Genomic DNA, 22,338 nt, shown 5'->3' on the forward strand with positions numbered 1-22,338 from the left:
TCATATGCACAATTCACAGGCCAGTTATCATTATGGTCATCTATCTCTGGATCTTTTCAACAGTCTCCCCATCTCCTTGACACAGGTGACCATATCTGCATAGCAGTCTAAATGTGGTGTAATCATAGACTTGTAAAAGGGTAAAATAACATTTTTTTTTTCTTACAAGTTTGTGATCTCTTCAGTAGGGCAGTTTTCTGATGCAATGACTTAACCACCTTAGCTATGTGGTCTCCATAGTTTAAACTCAATGTCCATAGTTTAAACCCCCAAGTCTCTGGATTCACTAACTACTTGTAACAAATTCCCATTAATATGATACCCTGCTGAAATTTTGATTATTCATAATGCATTATCTTTTATTTTGAAACATTAAACTTTTTAAACATGATGCTCATTAACATTTATCCATAGAATCTCAGCAAATAACTGAAATCTCTGTGTACTCCATTCAATAATTTACTTCTTTTTGATAACTGTCACTCAGCCACTCTCTCTTATCCATGTCACAAGTTTATTCTGCCTCGGCATTAATAATAATGATATTATTATTATTATTATTATTTGACACCTCCAGGAGGGTCAAGCATTCATCAAGGGAGGGCACCTGCTCTACAGCTCCGTCTCCAATATTCAATCACCAACTGACTGCAATTACACCAACGCCATCTACCACTGACCACCACTGGTATTTCCGTGGGCAATCACAAACATCCATGTGTTATAATACTGTTAAAGCAAGGCCTATGAAATTCTCTATACAGAATACCAGAGTTATCTATCCACCTCTAGATGCAATTCTTAATCAACCTCTCCAAAACCTTGAACATGCCAGAAATGCTAAGCAGTCTATAATTCATTGCACAGATTGTAGCTTAACCCATATATACTGGAATTATCTTGCTCTCCTTCTACTCATTAGGAATCACAGATGAGACAAGTTAAACAGATCAGGGAAAATGCTAACTCTTGCACATTCCTTCAGAGCCTGTGCTAATATCCCATCAAACTCAGTTTCGGCATTAAAATCAAGCTCTTTAAATAACATTAATACATCTATCTCTTCATCCACTTTCCCTTTGACATCCGAAGAGTCCACCTATGATGTATACTTACTGAAGACTTAACATCAAACTATTTCCAATATACATTTTAATTCACTCCAGGGAGTCAATGACTCATCAAGGGCAGCTATAACATAAATCACCCAAACCAGATGTCTTAAATTCACTAGATTCATTCACTATTCCTAAAGACAAACTATTCTACTCACTCACTGCTTTGAGAGAGAGGAAAAACCTAGCTCTTACCCCTTTCTTGACTACAAACAAACTTAACTTCCATGGATGCTCCTGTGTGCTCTACCCACCTACCATATAATGAAAAATTTCATCAGACAATATCCTATAAAATACATCAAAAAGTTTACAGACCTCCATCATACCCTCTTTCTCCTGTTACCCAGAGTCTGTAATGCATACACTTGCAATTCTCATAATTTAAATCCCATTATCTGGATATAATCTTTGCAACTCTTCTTTGCACTCTTTCCGTGGCTTCTTTATCCCCTTGAAACCCGGGAGTCCAAATCTGCACACAGTAATCCAGATGAGGTATTATCAAGACCTTACAAACAGGCAAAATGACTTCCTTATAATTAGATATCAAGGTTTGCTTCAACATCGCAACCATCTTCTGAGTTGTGTTTGCTTTGAAATAATGACCTTTGAACTTCAAAATCCTACCCATCATTATGCCAAGATCCCTAGCCTCATCAGTTTCTTGTAGCATAACCCCACTAATATAATATGTCACTAGAAATCTCATCACGCCAAAGTGCATAATTTACACTTACAAACATTAAACTGACAGCCATTTTCATTTGCCCAAATTTCCAGCCTATTCAAATCATTTTGTAAGTACTGGATATCAGTAACATTCCTGATTGCCCCTGCATATCTTCACATCATCAGCAAACATTACACATCTCCTGTAAGACTCTTTCTAATAGCATTAATGTATCATTATTATTATTCAGGCCTCCATGGAGTCAAAAGACTCATCATGGGAGGTCCTTCCCAGGAAACACAAAATCACAAAGTCTATCATATCACTCCTTGAACTCACTGACTGTTCCTGCTCTCACCACTCTATCAGGCAATGCATTTCCACGGTTCAATCACCCTCCATGCAAAGAAACCACTCCCTACCCTCTTGCTCACAGCTTCCTTTTTCAACTTCCAGGGATGGCCCCTTGTCATCGCTCCTTCCTGCTGTTCCACCAAACAAAAGAACTCCCCAGTGGCAATCCTGTAACTACCTATCAACAGTTTAAAAGTCGCAATCATATCACCTCTCCTTCTTCTATCTACCAAACTCTGCAGTCCACATTCCCTCAGCCAATCCTCATAACTAACATTGTAAAGTCCTGAAACCATCTTTGTTATCTCCCTCTGTACCTTTTCCACAGTTAATTTATTCCCTTCAAATTCTGGGTACCAAATTTGAGAACAATAGTCTAAGTGTGGTCTGATCAGGGTCTTATACAATGGAATGATAACTCTTATCTCTGCAGGTCAGCATCCTTCTCAGTATTGCAGCAATCCTCTGGGTTACCTTCACCACCTTTGCAATATGTTCTCTGAAATTCAGTTTTCTATCAATCATTACCTCCTCCAATCCATTGACAATGTCATTGATATAAAGGTTAAACAATACAGATCCCAGTACTGAGCCCTGTGGGACCCCACTTGTAACCTTGATATTTGTCTGTCAGCCATCCACTGATCCAACTCAAAAGAGTTTATATTCTAATCCCATATTCTCCGGTTTATTCAACAGCCTTTCCTTTGGTATGCTATGAAATGTCTTAGCAAAATCCAACATTATCGTAGTGTATCCATTCTCTTTATCCAACTTATCCAAATTAACTAAGCAAATAAGAAAAGGGTTATTATTATGGGTGATTTTAATTATGGCAATAAAGACTGGAATGATGAGATATCAACTGCAAGTAAAGAAAATGAGTTTCTTGAGTTTTTGAGGGACAACTACCCCAGACAGTATACAACAGAGGGCACATGAGGACAGGGTCTTGGATTTGAACCATCTCATCGGAGGATGTAATTATGAGGTGTCCAATCACACACCGATTGGTGAGAGTGACCATGAGGTGATTACCTGGGTGGTTGCCAGCAGTGTGAGGACCTCTGTGAGAAAAGAGTATATATGGAACTACAAGGGAGGTGATTATGAAGAGCTCAGGAGACAGCTTGCTGGTGTAGCATAGAATGAAGAGTTAGCCGGAAAAGAAATCAATGTAGCTTGGGGAATTTTCAAGAACTATCTTGTAGAAGCAATGTCTAAATGTATTTCAAGGGTCATAAGGTTAAATAGGGTAGGTGTGAAATGGATGAATGAAGAGATTAAGCATGAGATACCAAGACAAAAAGGCATTATGGAAACAATGTAAGAGGAGTGGTAATAAGCAATTCCATGAGAATTACAAAGAATATGCAAGGAGGGTGACTGGGTTGGTAAGGGTAGCAAAAGTGCAGTATGAGCAGCAGTTAGCTAATGAGGCCAAAAAGAATCCTAAGGAGTTCTGTCGATATATAGCAAGCAAAAAAAAAAAAAAATGATTATGGAAGGATGACATTGACTGGTGAAACTTTGATTGGTGAAAAGCAAGTTTTTTTGCATGCTGAGTTCTGAATGATTGGAATGCCTTGCCTGAGAGTGTGGTGTTTGCAGAGAATTTGAGTGCGTTTAAAGCAGGGTATGATGAGCTGTGTGTATATAAAAGGACCTCCTAGATAAGTTTTTGACTCCATGTGGTCTTGGGTAGTAATAATAATAATAACAACAACTCGGTCATAACATTGTTATAAAATATGAGCAAATTGCTAAAACATGACCTTCCTTTAGCAAAGCCATGCTGCTCTTGCAAAGTATAGCTTGTTTGTGTACCCATTTTTGTGAGTTCCTGCCAACTTTTCTAAAATCTTCATTACTACACTAGAGATCCTGATAGGTTGGTAGTTAAACAGCAGTTTTTACACCACCCTTGTACAATGGAACTATCATACATTCCTTCCATTCCTGAGCTGAGACTCATGTTATACAAACATGTGAAAGGCCTAGTCAATTCTGTTGAACATTCCTTTAGCAAATGTGCTGACATTGCATCTGTCTCCCTGTTGACAAATTTTATCCAGGTTATGCTTCAACCTCATTTTCATGCACTTCTAACTCTTCATCCAATGTAGCAGTAGCACTGTGCACCACGTTACATACACCTGGTTGATATATCTTAGCAAAGTGAGCACTCGTTAACTGAACAATCTCATTAGCTTCTGACACTAGAGTACCATCTGCAATCAGTAAAGTTCTTCTTCCACATTCATTCTTTCTTTTGTTTGAGGAATAACGATAAAATTGGCATAGCCAATTTCTTTTCATACTCCAATTTAGCTGTCTGCACAATACTCATTACTTTTCTGATCTGCACTCTATATATTTCATAACTCCTATCACTCTTATTCTCACGATATTCTTTCCACATCATTTTCTTGTGGATTTCTTGCTTAATAAAGTTGCACATCCACTTCATTCCCTATTTATTCTTCAAACATTAGGGATACATTTATATACCACCTCATTTAAGCAGTTTTTCAAAGATTCCCATGTACTGCTGACATTTTTCCTATTCAGTAACTGATACCATGGGACCAAACACAGTATTCTACTAAGTTGATCATAATTTCCAGTTTGTAGTTCAGCATGTAACCTGTTCTGATAGGAACATTAATATAATTAGATACTGTCCAAGAAAGCATGGCATGATCACTGTCACCAACTTTTAGTAAAATCGTCACATTCTTCATATTCGCTGATAAAATTCACTTCATATTCACTAGCCTCCATAAATATTCAGAACCTCCATGGCTCAGTCAATATAGACAAAGTCCTTTGGTCAGAAAGACCTGAGTTTGATTAATGTCAGTGATGTGAGAAACCTTTATTAACCTCTTTCGACAAAAGGTGAGTTAGCTAGTCTCATAGAGAGGCAGGGGATTTTTTCCACCCAAAAACTTGGGTTTTTTGTCCATGAGAACATGAAAACCAGCCCCATGAATTACACACACAGATTACAGTCATGAATATTGCCCTTAGGGGGATGCAGCAGAGGAGTGACATACCAGATGCATTAATTGATTGTAAGCCCCTCATTGGGAGAGGGGGGGCATCGACTGTTCTAAGGGATGGATGAGAAGGGTAGGTAGTCATATTCTTAATAGAGACCCCATCTGATGCTATGAATAAATCTAACACTCTATGACCTCAAGTTCTTTCTTTCACATGCTGCTTGAGAAAGTTGTCTCACAACGATTCAATAAATTCTTCTTCATTCTTATCATGAGATTGCTCATCTACCCAATCAATGTTTGGGTAATTAAAGTGACCCATAATAATCACTCACTAAGTTGGTGATGCATTTCTTCGTCACCTGCAACTGAGCCTCCAGGTCTATAATAGCACCCCACCGTATATTTCATTCCATTAGCCTTCCCTTCACACCAGGCGTTTACAGCTGATATTTCCATACTAAATTTTTCAGCAATGAGGATATTTAAATTACTGTCCAGGACTAATTGATCATCAGGATGGCTATCACTTCATATTGGGATATTTAAAAGAAATGTCTGATGACGGTGTATGTGTCTATATACATAAACACAATCTCTGTCATATATATATATTTATTTATTTATTTATTTATCAGATGTCATGATTTATTGCTTTTCAATTTGATACTTGTTCCCAATTTGACTCCCGTTAAGTTATATTTATAAAGAATGTAGAATGATGGTATTATTTGGTTTGGGAATTCATTATCTGCAAGAGTTTTTAGAAGTTGATTTCTCTTCATACAGTCTACAAAATGCTATACATATTTGTCTACTGAACTGTGTTGTATAATTAGTAATTGCAAATAAAAAATAACTACCTCTCCAGTCCTGTCAGGTGTCTTCTCCCTACAGGAGATCGATTACCATGTGTCTCGCATGGTAGAAACCATGTCCTATTCTGCCTCTCTGCTGCATTCCTCGTATGAGAGATAGATTCAGTCTTCTATATTTTTCATCCACCAGTCTTTGTCTTCCTCTCCTTCTCTTTCCCTCAACAGTTCCTGCAAGAAGTGTCCTTTGTAGGAAGTTACATCTAAGAATATGTCTGAAATAGTTGACTTTTCACTTTTTAATTTCCTTTATCAGGCCTCTGTTTTCACCAATCATCACTAGTACCTCTTCGTTTGTCTTTTCATGATATCTTCATAATTCTTCGAGGCATCCTCATTTCAAAAACCTCAAGTTTTTTCACACTCAGATTGGAGAGTGTCCATGTCTCTACTCCATTCAATAATGTGGACCATATGTAACATTGGAAGATTCTTAGATCTAATTCTCTAGATGTCAGTAGATTTTTCATATTACTGAAAGTTGACCTTGCAATTTCAATGCTTTTTCTAATTTCATCTTCTGTCCTGCCATTCTCTGTGATCTCTGGTATATGTCCGAGGTATATGTATGTTTGCACCTGTTCTAATTTATCTCCTTTTATATTCATGTATATTTTTGGTATTTCCTTTTCTCTTGAAATTATCATGCTTTTTGTCTTTTTAAAGTTGGAACTGTGGCCATACTGTTCACTGCACTTGAGGGTTTCATCTATAAGAATCTTGAAGTCATATTTGTTTCCAGCTAGATGAACCATGTTATCTGCATATCAGCCTTGTCCCGTAGCTTTCTGAACACATCATTTGCTGTAAAACTGGAAGGAAGAGTACTTTATTTAATTATTTTGTATGAGGATTCCCCCTTTACTCTCTGTCCCTTGGGATGGGTTGAGTCCTCCTAATGAGACATTAGGAATGTATTTTATGATGTAGATTCGTGTGTGTGTTCATGGGGCCGGTTTGCTTGTTCTGGGGGATGAAAAACCTGAGTTTCCAAGTGAAAATACCCCTATCTCCGTATGAGACGGGCAAACTCTTTAGTTGAAAGAGACAAGATAAAGGTTCCGCACATCATGGATAGGAATCAAACCCAGGTCTTTCCAACCAAAGGACTTCGTCTATACCAACTGAGCTAAGGAGGCTCTAGGAAGAGTAATGAGTGCAAAGAATAAATGTGGGCAATTAAAAAGTTATGTGAAAGAGTAAGGAAGGAGAGATTGAAGTGGTGCCTATGAATGAAGAAGTGTGTAGCAAAGAGAACTGTGCAAGACTCAGAAGTGGACAGGGGAACACAGTGTGAAAAGGTTGATGCTCCAGAGTGGAGTGGAGTGGGTGGGTGTGTGTGTGGACAAAATGGGGAAAGGGATGTAAGGTTACAAATTTTAGTAAATATTTCTTGTGTATAGGTTGAAGAGAATCAAAGACAAGACACAGCCTTATCTCGTAGCTTTCTGAATGCATTGTTTGATGTAAAACTGGAAGGGAGAGTACTTTATTTAATTATTTTGTATGAGGATTTCCCCTTTACTCTCTGTCCCTTGGGATGGGTTGAGTCCTCCTAATAAGAGATTAAGAATGTATTTTATGACTGTAGATTCGTGTATGTGTTCATGGGGTTTGCATTTGAAGAGGATTATGGGACGAGTAAGAAGAAAATGAAATGGTTTGAAGAAAATATGGAGAAGAGTGGGGGGGAGGGACAAAACGGGGAAAGAGATGTAGGGAAACAGTTGGATTTGAAGGATTATGGGGTGGTGAGTAAGGAGAAAATGAAATGGCCTGAGGAAAGTATGGAGAAGTTGCTGTAATGTTTGTATACGAATGCCAGAAGTATCAGAAATAAAACAAATGAAATCGTTGCATTGATTGAGTTTATAGACCAAAAAATTCATGGAATAAGTAAGACATGATTGGATGACATCCTGACAGGAACAGAGATGGAAGAATATATTTTTCGTCAAGAACCAGCAGTAAAGAAAATGAGTTTCTTGAGTTTTTGAGGGCCAACTACCTCATGCAGTATGTAACAGAGGACATGAGTGGATTGAGGGTTTTGGATTTGATCATCTCATCAGAGAATGCTATTATAAATAAGGTGACAAATCACCCTCCAGTTGTTGAAAGTGATCATGAAGTAATTACATGGATGCTGCTAGCCATGTCAGGACTTGTGTGAGGAACAGGTATATGTGGAATTATAAGGCTAGTGAAAATGAGAAGCTCAGGAAACAACTTGCAGCTGTAGCATGGAATGATAAGCTGGGTGGAAAGGAGATCAATACTGCTTTGGTGATATTATTATTATTATTATAAGAGTCAGGAACTTATCGAGGAAGGCCATAGTATTCGCACCAGCTGTCATGCCTGTTCTTGAATTCATTCATGCTACTTGCGCACACACAACATCAAAAGGCAATCCAAAACAATCATGCACCACTCTATGAGAGAAAAATCTAGCCTTAATTCCCTTTCTTGACAGCATTTCAACTTCCATGGATGCCCTCACATCCTTTCCCCATCATCCATAAAATGAAAAATTCCATCTACTGAAATTCTATATAACACTTTCAGAAGTTTGTAAGTCTCAATCATATCACCCCTCTTTCTTCTGTTTGCTAGTGTCTTGGGCTTACAAATTCTCTGTCTTCATAATCAGTATTCCACAATCCTGATATCATTTTTGATACTCCTTTGCACTCTCTCCACTGTGTCAGAATCAACATGGAAACCAGGAGATGAGACCTGCACAGAATAGTCCAAGTGAGGTCTTACCAAGGCTTTGTAAAGAGAAAATTGACTTCATCTTTACATGTTAAGGTTTGCTTCAGCACTGCCATTATTCTCAGAGTTGTATTTAAAATTTTTGATATATGATCCTTGAACTTCAACTTACTGTCTACTAAAAATTCCAAGATCTCTGGCCTCATCAGTTTCTTCAAGCATAATCCCACCAATATAATACAACATTTGATATCTAATCACACCAAAGTGCATGACCTTATATTTATTAACTGAAATGACAGCCATTTTCACATGCCCACAATTCCAGCCTATTCAAATCATTCTGAAAGTACTGCATATCACCAGCACTCCTGATCATCCTATCTTTCTTTGCATCACCAAATAGCTGTATGTTGCATGTCAAATCCTTCCCAATGTCAATGTACAGATTGAAAAACAATACACCAAGGATTGATCCTTGAGGTACACCACTGGTTACCTTAAATAAATAAATTCAGTGTGATGATACAGCATTCCCCTCTTTTTACGGGAGTTCACTGTATCATTTAGTCCCCCCCCCCCCAATTTTATCCAAGCTCCGGAACCAGCATCGGCAGACGAATCAGACCTATGGGTGGGTCAATATTCCTGACTGTAATCCGTGTGTCCTCAGACCGGTTTGCCTACTTGCAGGATGAAAAACATCAGATAAACTGGCAGAAAAAATCCTGCTGTCCACATCCAAGACCGGCTAACTTGGCTTAACGACATAAGGAGCTGAGGAAGATCCTTCAACTCCTTATGTCGTTGACGGGAATCAAACCTGGGACACTCCTTCCCCAGGCATATGGTTGCGAAGCGCAAAGCCACTAGGCTAACCGAGCGGACACTGCTTACCTTGAATCTTGTTGATTCACCCCCCCCCATACAACTTTTTGATATCTGTGAGGCAGCCATTCTCTTATCCATGCCAATACTTTAGAAGCCAATCCCATATGCTCCAATTTATGCAACAGTCTTCCAAGCTGTATTCTGTCAAAAGACTTAGCAAAATCCAAAACTATCATTATGTATCCATTTCCCTTGTCTAACTCAGTGGTAACATTATTATATAATGTGAGCAAGTTGCTAAAATGTGACTTTCCTTTAGTAAACCATGCTATTTGTTGAAAAGTACAGATTTTCTGTCAACCTATTTCTAAATACGAGCCCTTACCAACTTTCCAAAATCTTCACTACTCCTAAGATACTGATTGGTTGATAGTTGGATACGTCGCTCTTCTGTGCACCCACTTTGTGCAGTGGGATTGCCCTACATTTTTTGCACTCCTGTGGAATCTTCCCTGTTCTGAGATTTGAATGCCTAAATAAAAATATTCAAGAAATGAATGAATGTAGACTCTTTATTTTAAGGTTACACAGTGATCAGCACTAATATTTATGAATTTAGGGACACAAAACACACGTGTTGAAAAGATTATTTTACTGATTAATAATAACTTGACGTTTCAACCCCTGTATTGAGGTCATCAGGATACATGTGTATAAGAACCAAGCTACATGCTGTTGCAGTCTATACAGGTAAATTACATCTACATTGTTAACTAATCTTTTTTTTCTTAGCCTACCCTCTAGTGATAAAAAAAAAAAAACCCAATAAAACTACAATAAACTGCTAAAGTCCTCAGATACTAGGATTCTTCTGGAATTATGCAGTTTATATTGTTATATTATGATTATCTTCTGGATTTGTACAGTGCAGGTTGCTATTGATTGTTCAGGAACAAAAAAATAAAAATAAAAAAATAACCACTTCACCAAGTCTTCTTGTATGGGTCCTCCACATTCTTGGAATGGTTAGACCATAATTTTTATTCAGATTCGGATCATGTTTGAGCATATCACATGCTTCCTTGAATTTCCGCTCGAACCAGGGTTTGATGGATGTAGGGACTTGGTACCTTTCCAATCACTATGGTAAGTTTAGAGTGTGTGTGGTCAGAAAGGCCGGTTTTTCCAAAATGGAGGCATTTTATGTGACGTTTGTGTTCATCCTTTCTGATTGGGATGGTTCGCCCTGTTTCCCCTATGTATGGTATGTTACATGTGCAATCTATTTTGTAAACCCCTGGGTGGGCTAGGTGTGGCAGGGGATCCTTGGAAGAACTGAGTAGGTGTCTTAATTTTGTCGGGGGTTTAAAGGTGGTTTTTGATGTTGTATTTGTGTAGCATTCTGTCTATTTTTTCTGAAATGCCTCTAACATATGGTATAGCAATAGCATTCTTGAAATCTTTTTTGTTATTAGTGGTATCTTTGTGGAGGATCTTGTGAATGGTTTTTATACTGTATCCATTTTTTATAAAGGTATGTTTGATGGTCTCATATTCATGGTTAAGAGCTTGTTCATTTGAACAAATGGTTTAAGCTCTGTGTTTAAGGGTGCTTATGACCCCTAGTTTTTGTGTTGGGTGGTGATAAGAAGTTTTGTGTATGTACTGGCCTGTGTGTGTAGGTTTGTGGTAAACTGAGAAGGAGAGACAGCCTGAAGGAAGATGTGTGACAAGTGTGTCTAGAAAAGGAAGAGAGTTGTTTTTTTCCATTTCAATGGTGAATTGGATACGTTTGTGTTGTTTGTTTAGGTGGCTAAGGAATGTATCTAGTGCTTCGCGGCCATGGGGCCAAATGGCAAAAATATCGTCGACGTATCTGAGCCAAATTTTGGACTTTAGGCGAATGTAGAGATTAAGCATGCAATACAGAGAAAAAAAGACATTATGGAGGAACATAAGAGGAGTGGTAATAATTAATTCCATGAGGAATACAAATAACAGGCAAGGAGGGTGACACGGTTAGTACGGGTAGCAAAGGATCAGTATGAGCAGCAGTTAGCTAACAAAAAGCCAAAAAAATCCTGGGGAGTCGTTTTGATATGTAGCAAGCAAAATTAAGAACGATTATGGTAGGATGGCATTGATTGGAGAAAACAGTATAAGGACAACTGCTGCACAGGGTATAACTGAGATATTTAATGGACAGTTCATAAAGGTTTTTAATCCTTGTGAAAGTGACATCATGGAGAGTTTGAGAGCAATGGATGAGAAGGAAGAGGAGGGACTGATGGTGAGTGAGGAATTGATATAAAAAGAATTAAACAAAATTGATATTAAGAGACTATGGGCCTTGATGTATCACCATGCATTTTGAAAACATATTCTAGGGAGTTGACATTTGCCTTTACATATTTGTCTAATATGAGACTTACACTGGGTAAAGTTCCAAAGGAGTGGAAAGAAGGCAAGATTGTGCCACTTCATAAAGGAGGTGACAGAATTCAAGCATCAAATTATAGACCAATCTGTATGTCAATTGTTGTGGTTAAAGGAAAGACTGATGAGAATCAGGATCCAGAGTTGGGTTGACAACAATGCTATTATCTTCGATGGACAGCAGAGATTTGCTAAAGGGAGGGTTATGTTTTTATTAGAATAAAGTGACAACAGCATTGCATGTGGGAGATGGATACACAGTAATATACTACGACACTGCAAAGCCTTTTGGTAGATTACTGCATGATACGTTGATAGTCAAACTAGAACAGATGGAGTTGGATAGAGTTGGACAGGTGAAGAGAGGATGGATGAAGAATATAAGACACAGGCCAGAAAAGGACTAGTGTGGTATGGAAAGCGAAACTGGAATATGAGGAGATTGGTCCTAAGATCCAAAGGAAATCCTAGGGAATTTTTTAGCTATGTGGCCAGTAGGAGGAGAAATGACTGTGGAAGAATGATATTGTGGGATAAAAATGGGAATAGAGTGACTGATGCAGAGGACATAGTGGAATTGTTCAATGAACGCTTTATTGGAGTATTTCATCCTAGAGGAGTCAGTTTTAATGCTAGGGATAGGGCTGGTTCGAGGTTTAGAGGTACAGGAGGAGAGTGGGTTTCAGATACTGAGTACTCTGGATGTCAGTAAAGCTTTGGGACTGGATGGTATTTCACCACGAGTTTTGAGAGAATGGGCTAGGGAACTGACAGTGCCTTTAACCTGGCTTTTCAATGAAAGTCTGGATTTGGCAAAGGTGCCCAGGGAATGGAAGGAAGGTAAGAAGGTAAGAAGGTAAGGCAATGACATTGCCATTGCATAAGGGTGGTAACAGACTGGAAGTGTCTAATTATAGGCCAGTCTGTGTGTGTCATCAGTTGTTGTTAAGATCTTGGAGAAAGTAGTGAGGGACGGTATACAACATTGGGCAGATGAGGGTAATGTTATCTGTGAGAGACAACATGGATTTGTGAAAGGGCGCTCTTGTTTTAGCAATATGCTAGCCTTTTATAATAAAGTTACAAGAACATTAGATGAGGGAAAGGCATATACTGCAATTTTCTTAGACTTAGCAAAGGCATTTAACAGGGTGCCACATGATAAGCTGATATTTAAGTTGCAGCACATGGGTCTGAATGTCAGATTGATCAACTGGATTCAGGATTGGCTGTCTGATAGGTATCAGAGTGTTGTGTATGGTGGAGCAGTTTCAAGGAGGCAGAGAGTTACAAGTGGGGTCCCACAGGGCTCAGTACTAGGACCTATATTGTTTAACCTTTATATCAATGACATTGCCAGTGGATTGCAAGGGGATATTCAGTTGTTTGCGGATGATGCGAAGCTAGGAAGGATTATTAATAATAGTGCAGATGTGGTAGCCCTGCAAGAGGATTTGAATAAGCTAGATCGATGGGCAAATGAATGGGGATGTCAGTTTAATGCAACAAAATGTAAGGTCTTGAGGTTTGGGAAACATCGATGGGATGCAGCATACTCTATGGGACGAGTTATGCTGGAGGAAGTAGAGGAGACAAGAGATCTGGGGTTGATGGTTGATAGAAACCTGAAGTTTAGGGGACATATTGCAAAGGTGGTGAAGGTAACACAAAGGATTGCTGCAATTATGAGAAGGACACTGACCTGCAGAGATAAGAGGGTTATCATTCCGTTGTATAAGTCTCTGATCAGACCACACTTGGACTATTGTTCTCAGATTTGGTCTCCAGGATTTGAAGGGGATAAATTAACTGTGGAAAGGATACAAAGACGGATGACAAAGATGGTTTCAGGACTGTACAAGGATAGTTACGAGGATCGGCTGAGGGAATGTGGACTGCAGAGTTTGGTGGATAGAAGGAGAGGCGATATGATTGAGACTTTTAAACTGTTGAGAGGTGGTTACAGGGTTGACACTGGGGAGTTCTTTCGCTTGGTTGAACAGCGGGAAGGAGTGATGACAAGAGGCCATCCCTGGAAGTTACGAAAGGAAACTGTCAGCAAGAGGGTGAGGAGTGGTTTCTTTGCGTGGAGGGTGGTTGAACCGTGGAATGCATTGCCTGATGGAGTGGTAAGAGCGATAACGGTCAATGAGTTTAAGGAGTGGTATGATAGACTTTGTGTTTCTTAGGGGGGGGGATCTCCCCTCGATGAGTCTTGACACTTTATGTTCTTTAGGAAGGACCTCCCACGATGAGTCTATCGACTCCATGGAGGCCTGAATAAAAATAATAATAATAATAATAATAATAATAATAATAATAGTGCATTGGATGGGAGATTGGTTGACTGATAGCTATTAACAAGTTCTGTAGGGGGGGGGGGGGGCAATATCCCAGAATAAGGAAAGTCACCAGTGGCATACCTCTGTTTAAGGCTCCTTGCTGTTGTTTAACTTATATGTTAATAATATTGAGGAAGATTAGAATGGAGATATACAACTGATTGCAGATGATGCAAAGTTGGGATGAGGAGTAAAGCAGATGTTATGGCCTTACAAGACAACTTAAAAAGACTGAGTAAAGACACCCAAGCAGTGAGGATCCGGTTCAATTTCAATGTTGTGAAATGTAAGGTTTTAAAATTTGGAAAACAAAGTGGGATGTAGAATTTATTGTTGATGGGGAAATCGAAGATATTGGGGTGATGGCGGATAGCTCTCTATCTATCTTATGTGGAATTAAACAAGGCTGTCCACTTTTTGGTCCCCTTTACACAATTGCCATTGAGCCCTTTTTGTGTAGACTAAGCATGCTGCTTAGGGCATCCCATCCTAAACTTTCCTACCAAACCATAACCATTACAGCATATACTGATGATGTTACAATTATAGCCTGCAAATATAAGCATACAAATAGCATACCAACAATACAAGGCAGCCGCAGGAGCCAAACTAAACGCACATAAAACTACAGGACTGTGGTGTGGCAAATGAACAAACCGAACCGATTCCCCAATGTCTGCTAACTGGTCTGCAGAGGGAAACAAATACATGGGGATTTACCTAGGAAACATGCCCTCTTATGTGGATAAGAACTGGGAAACACTAAATAAAAGTTTCAAGCAAGTACTAGGAAAGTGGGCAGCAATACAAGCCTCTGCCTCCACAAGAGGGAGAACAATAATTGTTAACCAAATAGCCACCAGTGTCCTTGGCCATACACTAAAGATTCTCACGCCACCAATACACTTCATCAAACAAATAAAGTCAACCATCTATCGATTCATATGGAACAAAAAAAACTGGCTTTCCTACTCCAAGCTATGTACTTCTCTCAAAGATGGAGGACAAAACTTGACCTGCATTGACAACATGATAAGAACATTCTGCACTCGATTTCTCTTTAATACCCTACAACAGGAAATATCACACAAATGCACCACTGAATATATTTTCACTTCTGCCACTAGAGGTCTTTCTCTCTCTCTCCACAAACTTAAGAATGACAACAGCGCACATGCCAGTAAATCTAACAAACTTCTACAAAGATGCCCTTCGAAGATGGAAGAAGCTAAACCTCCACACACAGTGAAGACAGCATCCCTTCCTGAAATCCTAATGGAACACATCTTCCACAACATGATGGTAAGAATCCCAATCACTCAGAAAGAGATTTTCTTTCCTCCACTGAGCTGGCAAGGCATGATGATCTTGGGTGACATTCTTTCTCCGAGCCTCACCTGGCGCTTTCCAAAATCACTCGAAAACCTGAAATACGGGAATCAGGCTGAGCAGATACACACCGTAAAGGCTGCTTTTCAAGCTGCTATGCTTGATAGCATAATGGAAGAGGGGCTTAGCCCTCCTAACTCAGAAGATCTGCCGCCTATCTTTCTGATAAAAACTAATAATTCATGGAGAAACTTACACCTGGCAACAAAATCTACAGCACACTAACACAACAGTTGCACCAAAGCACTTTATTGGAAAATCCTGCATCATCTCACCAAACACTATTTCAATGGGACCTACCATATCGCACAAGAGCCATCAAACCTGATGCCGATAATCAGTGGAGAATGTGGCACAATGTATTACCCACTCCATCTATATTACGAAAATTTAACTCAAATGTCTCAGATAATTGCCTGTTCTGCTACCAATCAGGAACAGTCCAGTATATCTACTTGGAATGTCCAGTCAACACCCAATTAATCTGTTTGTCTCAGGAAACGGCAGCTCTCACCTGTGGTAGTCTCCATACAGAAGAGGAGTATCTTAATCTCGTCCATGCAGAGTCAAATATTCATTCATTCTGCAATTGCCTCTTTATCACTGCGAAAGCGGTAATATATAGTTTCTACCTCAAACATACAAGACCAGACAGCACAGCAACTTCACAGAGAGAGGCAGCTGACCAACTCCTTGCAGTCTTCAAACAAAAGGTGAGAAGTCAGATCCTACACGAGCATCACCACCACAGGCAAAACAACACCTTAGATCTTTTCCACCAAGACTGGAATCCATGGAATCAACTCCTGGCTGAGCAGGGCGACTGCATCACAGTCCAGTTTCCAGCACAGAAGTGACATAATTTCTCTCCCCCCAAAGAAAGGGGAAAGAAAGATTTTTGTGCTTAACAGTGCAAATATTAATCAGCTGTCACTCTCATGTAAATAGATAATATTGTCCTATAGTAACTGTTATGTTCTTCCATAATACATGTCATATTTTATGTTCTTATACAGTATCATGTCAAAATTACTGTTAATGGGTTTAATTTAATTTTTAAAAAAATGTAATTCACCTTATAACTGATATTTCGATGAAACATACCTCAACACGAGTATGAGCATGTAACCTCTCTGCCTAACTGCAGAGAACCAAAAACCGGTTAATCCTGTACATAAGATTGCTATGTTTACAATAAAAAAAATATTAAAAATATCACTCTAGTTCATCCTAGGACGTGTTGAGTCCCCTCCTAATGAGGGGTTACTGGCGTATTAATGCAACTGGTTCGCCACTCCTCTGCTACATCCTCTAAGGGCAATATTCATGACTGTAATACGTGTGTGTTCACGGGGCCGGTTTGCCTGCTTGTGGGATGAAAAACCCCAGATAAACTGGGAGAAAAAAGCCTAGAGGACAACACAATGAATTCTGGAATGATGTGGAGGACACTGACTTCTAGAAGTAAGGAGATTCTGGTTCCATTGTATAAGGCTCTGATTAGGCCAAATATATACTAGTGTACACAAATTTGGCCACATGGTTTTCCAAAGTATCAAAAAGGTGTTGGAGACGGTCCAGAAGTTATTGACCAAAATCTCTGGAATGCTGAGCACGAAGAAAGGTTGAGATGATGCAAACTGCAGAATCAAGTGGATAGGAGGAAGAGGGGGTGATATGATAGAAAAGTACAAGTTAGTATGGGATTGTTATAGGATTAACATTGAAGAGTTTTTGTTCATAAAATAGTGGGAGATTGAGGGAGAACAAGAGGTCATCCCTGGAAGCTGTATAAGGAGGGTGTGAAGAAAGGAGGGAGAAGCAAGTTTTTTGCATGGAGTTGTGAATGATTGGAATGCATTGCCTGAGTTCACAGTGTCTACAGAGAATATGAATGTGTTTAAGATGCAGTATGATGAGCTGTGTGTATGACTAAAGGAACTTCCTAGATGAGTCTGTGACTCCATGGGATCACAGGATAATAATAATAATGATAATAATAGGACATAAATATTATGCAGACTTATTCTTAATGATAAATAATATGAAGCTGAAACAAGCAGGGTTTTTTTTTTTCATGGTAATGATACACACTATTCAATATTATGATAATCAACTGATACAGAAAATTGGAGTGAATGACTTCTTCCAACAAATATCTATAAAATAACTAGCTTGCCCAAGTACTGTTGAAAAAAAGGATGAAATATTATTATCCTCAGACTTCCATGGAATCAAAGACTCATTGTGGGGAATCCCTGTCATACATGTAGCTCACCTTACCATGCCTTAAATACGTTTACATTCTACATAGATGCTACTCTCTCATGAAATGAATTTTCCATACAATAAAAGATTGCTTCACATGTCCTTATACAGTTTCCAGTGATGACCTCTTGTTCTCTTCCTATCACCCATCATTCTATGAAAAACCTCTTCAATATTAATCTGTTAAAAGTTCCCTTACCAGCTTATAAATTTCTATCACATAACCTGTCCCTCATCTATCCCATAGACTCTGTAAACTATATATTCTCAACATTTCTCCACACTCAACATCCCAGATATTAGATTCCAAGCTGTCAATCAACTCTCGACCCTTTTCAGTACCTCTTATCCTTTTGAAAACCAAATAACCAAATTAATTCTCCTTAACTATATAAAAATCCCACATCCACTCATACTTAGAATATTGCTCATAAATTTGGGATGGTATACCATAAACTTCTCTAAAAATCCTTGATGGTATCCAGAAATAAAAGAGCAATTTTGCTCACAGATGATCCCTCTCTTACAGATTCACTTCAACCTCTATCTCACAGATGCAGTGCTTCAGCACTGTCTATTCTATAGGTACTTCAATGGTCAATGCTCTGCTGAACTGGCAACCATCATTCCTGCACTTTTTGTTGCACCTGTTAATACAAGAGCAGCAGCTGCCTAGCTTCCCTTTACTAGGACATATCAATAAAAAATTGGAGGCGGGTGGGGCTTTGGCAAGTACACTTTTTTCATACTAAGTACGACTTAGCATAATTTGTCAAGCCCTGTATATATATATATATATATGTATATACGCACACACATCGTATGGCTGATTGGAACATTCAATATGTTACTGATACATTGATGGTCCTGTAAATCATATAGGCTCTGTACACCATAAGTTTTATTATGAAACTCACTGATGTAATAATTTGTGGTAAACACTTCTAACTCGTGAATCTTTGCCTCCAGATAAGTCATAATAATCGAGCTACTACTACTACTAACAATAGCAATAATAAAAAGCACCACCAAGTTATACAGAAACGACGAGAAAAAAACGAAAAAAGAAATTAAGATATTTTTTTTAAAAAATGTAGAAACCTCCTAAGTGGAAAATAATTTCAAAGCTGCTTTAAAAATGTTTTAACCTTTTCGACACCATATGAAATTATTCAGATATATCACCTGGCCGGCAGAGGTTGGTCGATTGGTAGAGCCTCTGCTATTAATGGCTCAGTTAAGTGAGTTTGAGCGCGGTTAGTAGTTGGAAAAGATCCAAGTGTTCGATGTTTTGGTACACATCTCCCTCGATGAGTCTTTGGACTCCCTGGAGGTGTCAAATAATAATAATAATAAATAACAGTACAATGAACTTGACAGCTTACCACAAATTCAGAGTGAATACTTTTAACTCTACTTCCATCTTCATCACATATGTAATAATGAATATGGCATTTAAACTAATTTACTATAATAAATTACGCCACAGTCGTTTTGAAATCGTAAAGAGATAATCTCCAGTTCATTTAGTACAACGAGACACAGAATCACGACTAAACGGAAATTTCAATATAACATTAGCACAATGAGAAGCATGATGCCACATATCCTTTATTTAGAAAAGAGACAGTCGATTTCGAACGTTACGTTGGTATAAAACAGCCTGTCCTATTGAAAAATAAAATGCAATAGTTTTTTTTTTCTTTTTTAGCTGGAAAAGCCATTCATTTGATTAATGTTAGAGGCCAGAAATTTTTATAAGAGTTTCTTGCAATTATAGGTGAAATAGCTGGCTGGTGTAATAACAGTAACTACTTATTTATTTATTTTATTTTTTATTTATTTATTTTTTTTTTATTTTTTTTATTTTTTGCTGAAGGAAACTCTGGTTATACTTCCCAAAAAACACGCTAAACAGTTTCAGGCAGTTTCGGTTAAAATAAAAAAAAAATTAGCCTAATGCCTTTTTATTCCCTTCTTGGGAGTAAACGGAGCCGTTTTTGCCCTATTTAACTTTTGGAGACGAGTGGACATTTCAATCTCCACTGGAATAACAGACATAGCTGACCCAAGGCTATCAGTGATTTAAGCGGGGCGCAGTGAAGAGACGACTAACAAATGCCACCATCTCGTAATCCCTAACACTAACACAATCTTTTAAATGTCTGAAATAGTGTAGGGTCTACAGTCGATTTCCTTGAGATTACGACACGAAAAACCAGAGTTTCCATGATAAAATAAAAAAAAAAAATAATAAATAAAAAATCCAGCTTGCCGTGCCAGAGATCGATTAACTCGGAAACCGGTAAAAAAAGCTAAGAAAAAGTTCCTCTAGTGGACGAACTAGAATCGAACTCAAGACGTGCTTTCCTTGGGCGGTCCAGTACTGAGGTGTGCAAACAATACTGTTATTGAATAACACAGGCTCTTAGGAAGTTTTGGTAGCTACAGAAATTACTGACACCCCTTTACCCGTCGAAGAAGATAATAAAAATGAAATTCTACTCACAAGAAAAAAAAAAGGAAGCTTTTTTTAAAAAAAAAGCATGAAATCGTGACTGATTAATAAGATTACGTAAATATCTCGTAGAAACCTCGAATTGAATTCGTCCTATTTCGAACTAATTCTTTAAGATGAATAGCCTGTGTAACTCAATGGAAATTTCCATTGATTTACAAGAGCTGTATGAAGCAAGATCCAAAAATTAGGCATAGAAGATGTCTTTCTGTGAGAGGCAAAGCTAGGATTTGTAATATGTACTTATCCTCTTGAATGTGGTACCAAATATGCAACAGCTCATACCAAAGACAATGGGCAAATAAAATGCACATGCTCTTTGCAATATACACCTGGGATTTATAATATGAACCAATGTGCAGAACACTTTTAAACGAAATAGAATCTAAAGGTCTAGACCTAGTCAATATAAACCTGAAAACATTGATAACCAAAGTCACAATTGCAGTAAAAGCACATAATGAGTCATACTACGAATATGAAATTGCCTTTCCACAAAAATATCTTTTTGATGGTTATCATTAAACAAAGACCACATAGAATGTTAATTAAAATGGCTGAGTGATATCGGTTTCTTCAAAAAAATTATAGCATACAGATATTACTAAATGCCAAATCACGAGCAATATCTTAATAGTTTTCTAGATGCGTTGTTCCTATACCTGCCTCCCCCCCCAGCACTGAGAACAAAGAAAAGGCGAGATCATTCTAAGCCCAGTTAAAAACAATGTATTCCAACTTCCAATAAGTTTATTCTACAAAACCTTTTTCTTCAAAGTGAGTCATGCGTGTTTGCCGACTAAAATGTGGGATGTGACAAAAGGCATGCCATTGAATGGCCTGCAACCTGTCACTTTTGTAAAGAACCAGAAACACTTTACTCCATGATGATTTATCGTAAAAATGCGGAAAAATTCTGGAGTGTTTTGACACAATGTTTGCCACAGGTTCTAGTAATCAATGAAATGTACTATTTTGGCTAACTTACAAGAAGATAAGTAGGATAGAAATAATAATAATTATCATAACATTTGTACAGTGCTGTAACGAGCTTTTCATGGGCCCTATGCAAGATTTTATTTTTGCCATCCCCCCGCCCTGTTTTTGGAAAAAATAAATAAAAAAAAACAAATACGATAGAAATAGATCGGTTAATTTTTAACTTTAACCAAAAATACGTTACGGAATTGGTCCCCACGGCGGCAAAATTTAAAATTTGAAAATGAAAATATAATATTGATTATGTTTTTGATACCCAATTTCAGTCCCCCCTTCGTCCTGGGCCCTGTGCCTAGACCCGTTGCACATGCCTAGTTACGGCACTGACTAGGTATACAATTAGGTCATACAAGTGAGACTATATGTATGAAAGAAAAGGCAGAGAAAATATCTTGATAAAGTTCTATCAATACCTTCTAAATTCAATGAGGAACTCTGTAGTTTTGGTAAAGATCAATGTAAAAGAAAGCAGTCGTTAGGAGTTCAATTCCCATCATACTAAGGAAGGCAATCATCTAGATAGTTGAGCAGAAGGAACTTTTTTTTTTTTTTTTGGTGTATGTGTGTGTGTGTGTGAGAGAGAGAGAGAGAGAGAGAGAGAGAGTATTTGTTTAAAAGGATCATTAAAATCAGTTAAGAATACAGTTGTTTCTGGAAGTGAACCGTGTGAACTCATAACGTGTACTTAAACATCGGTGTAGTAAAATGGTTAACAATTTATATTATTAATTATAGTAAAATAAATGGAATAAGTGTACAAAACTGAATATTATCTCTAATGAGGAGTCACGGTGAAATAATGCAGCCGGTACTCC

General features: G+C 38.1%; 1 protein-coding gene across 2 annotated transcripts in view; it reads right to left on the minus strand.

Moving 5' to 3' along the window:
• The window catches only part of nSMase (neutral sphingomyelinase), a 267,133-nt gene extending 247,490 nt beyond the window's left edge, over positions 1-19,643 (minus strand). Inside the window, exon 1 of one of the 2 annotated variants that reach the window (XM_090407940.1) lies at positions 19,392-19,643. In XM_090407940.1, the coding sequence (XP_090264066.1) occupies positions 19,392-19,435 (44 nt within the window). In that variant the 5' untranslated portion in view covers positions 19,436-19,643. Of the gene's footprint in view, positions 1-19,154; positions 19,172-19,391 lie in introns of those variants that run through there. The other variant, XM_090407941.1, reaches the window with a different exon arrangement.
• Between the last annotated feature and the right edge of the window lie 2,695 nt (positions 19,644-22,338).

Source organism: Typopeltis vanoorti, chromosome 18 (genome assembly GCF_054136105.1).
Source record: "Typopeltis vanoorti isolate ZY-2024b chromosome 18, IOZ_Tvanoo_1.0, whole genome shotgun sequence".
NCBI classification, from domain to species: domain Eukaryota; kingdom Metazoa; phylum Arthropoda; class Arachnida; order Uropygi; family Thelyphonidae; genus Typopeltis; species Typopeltis vanoorti.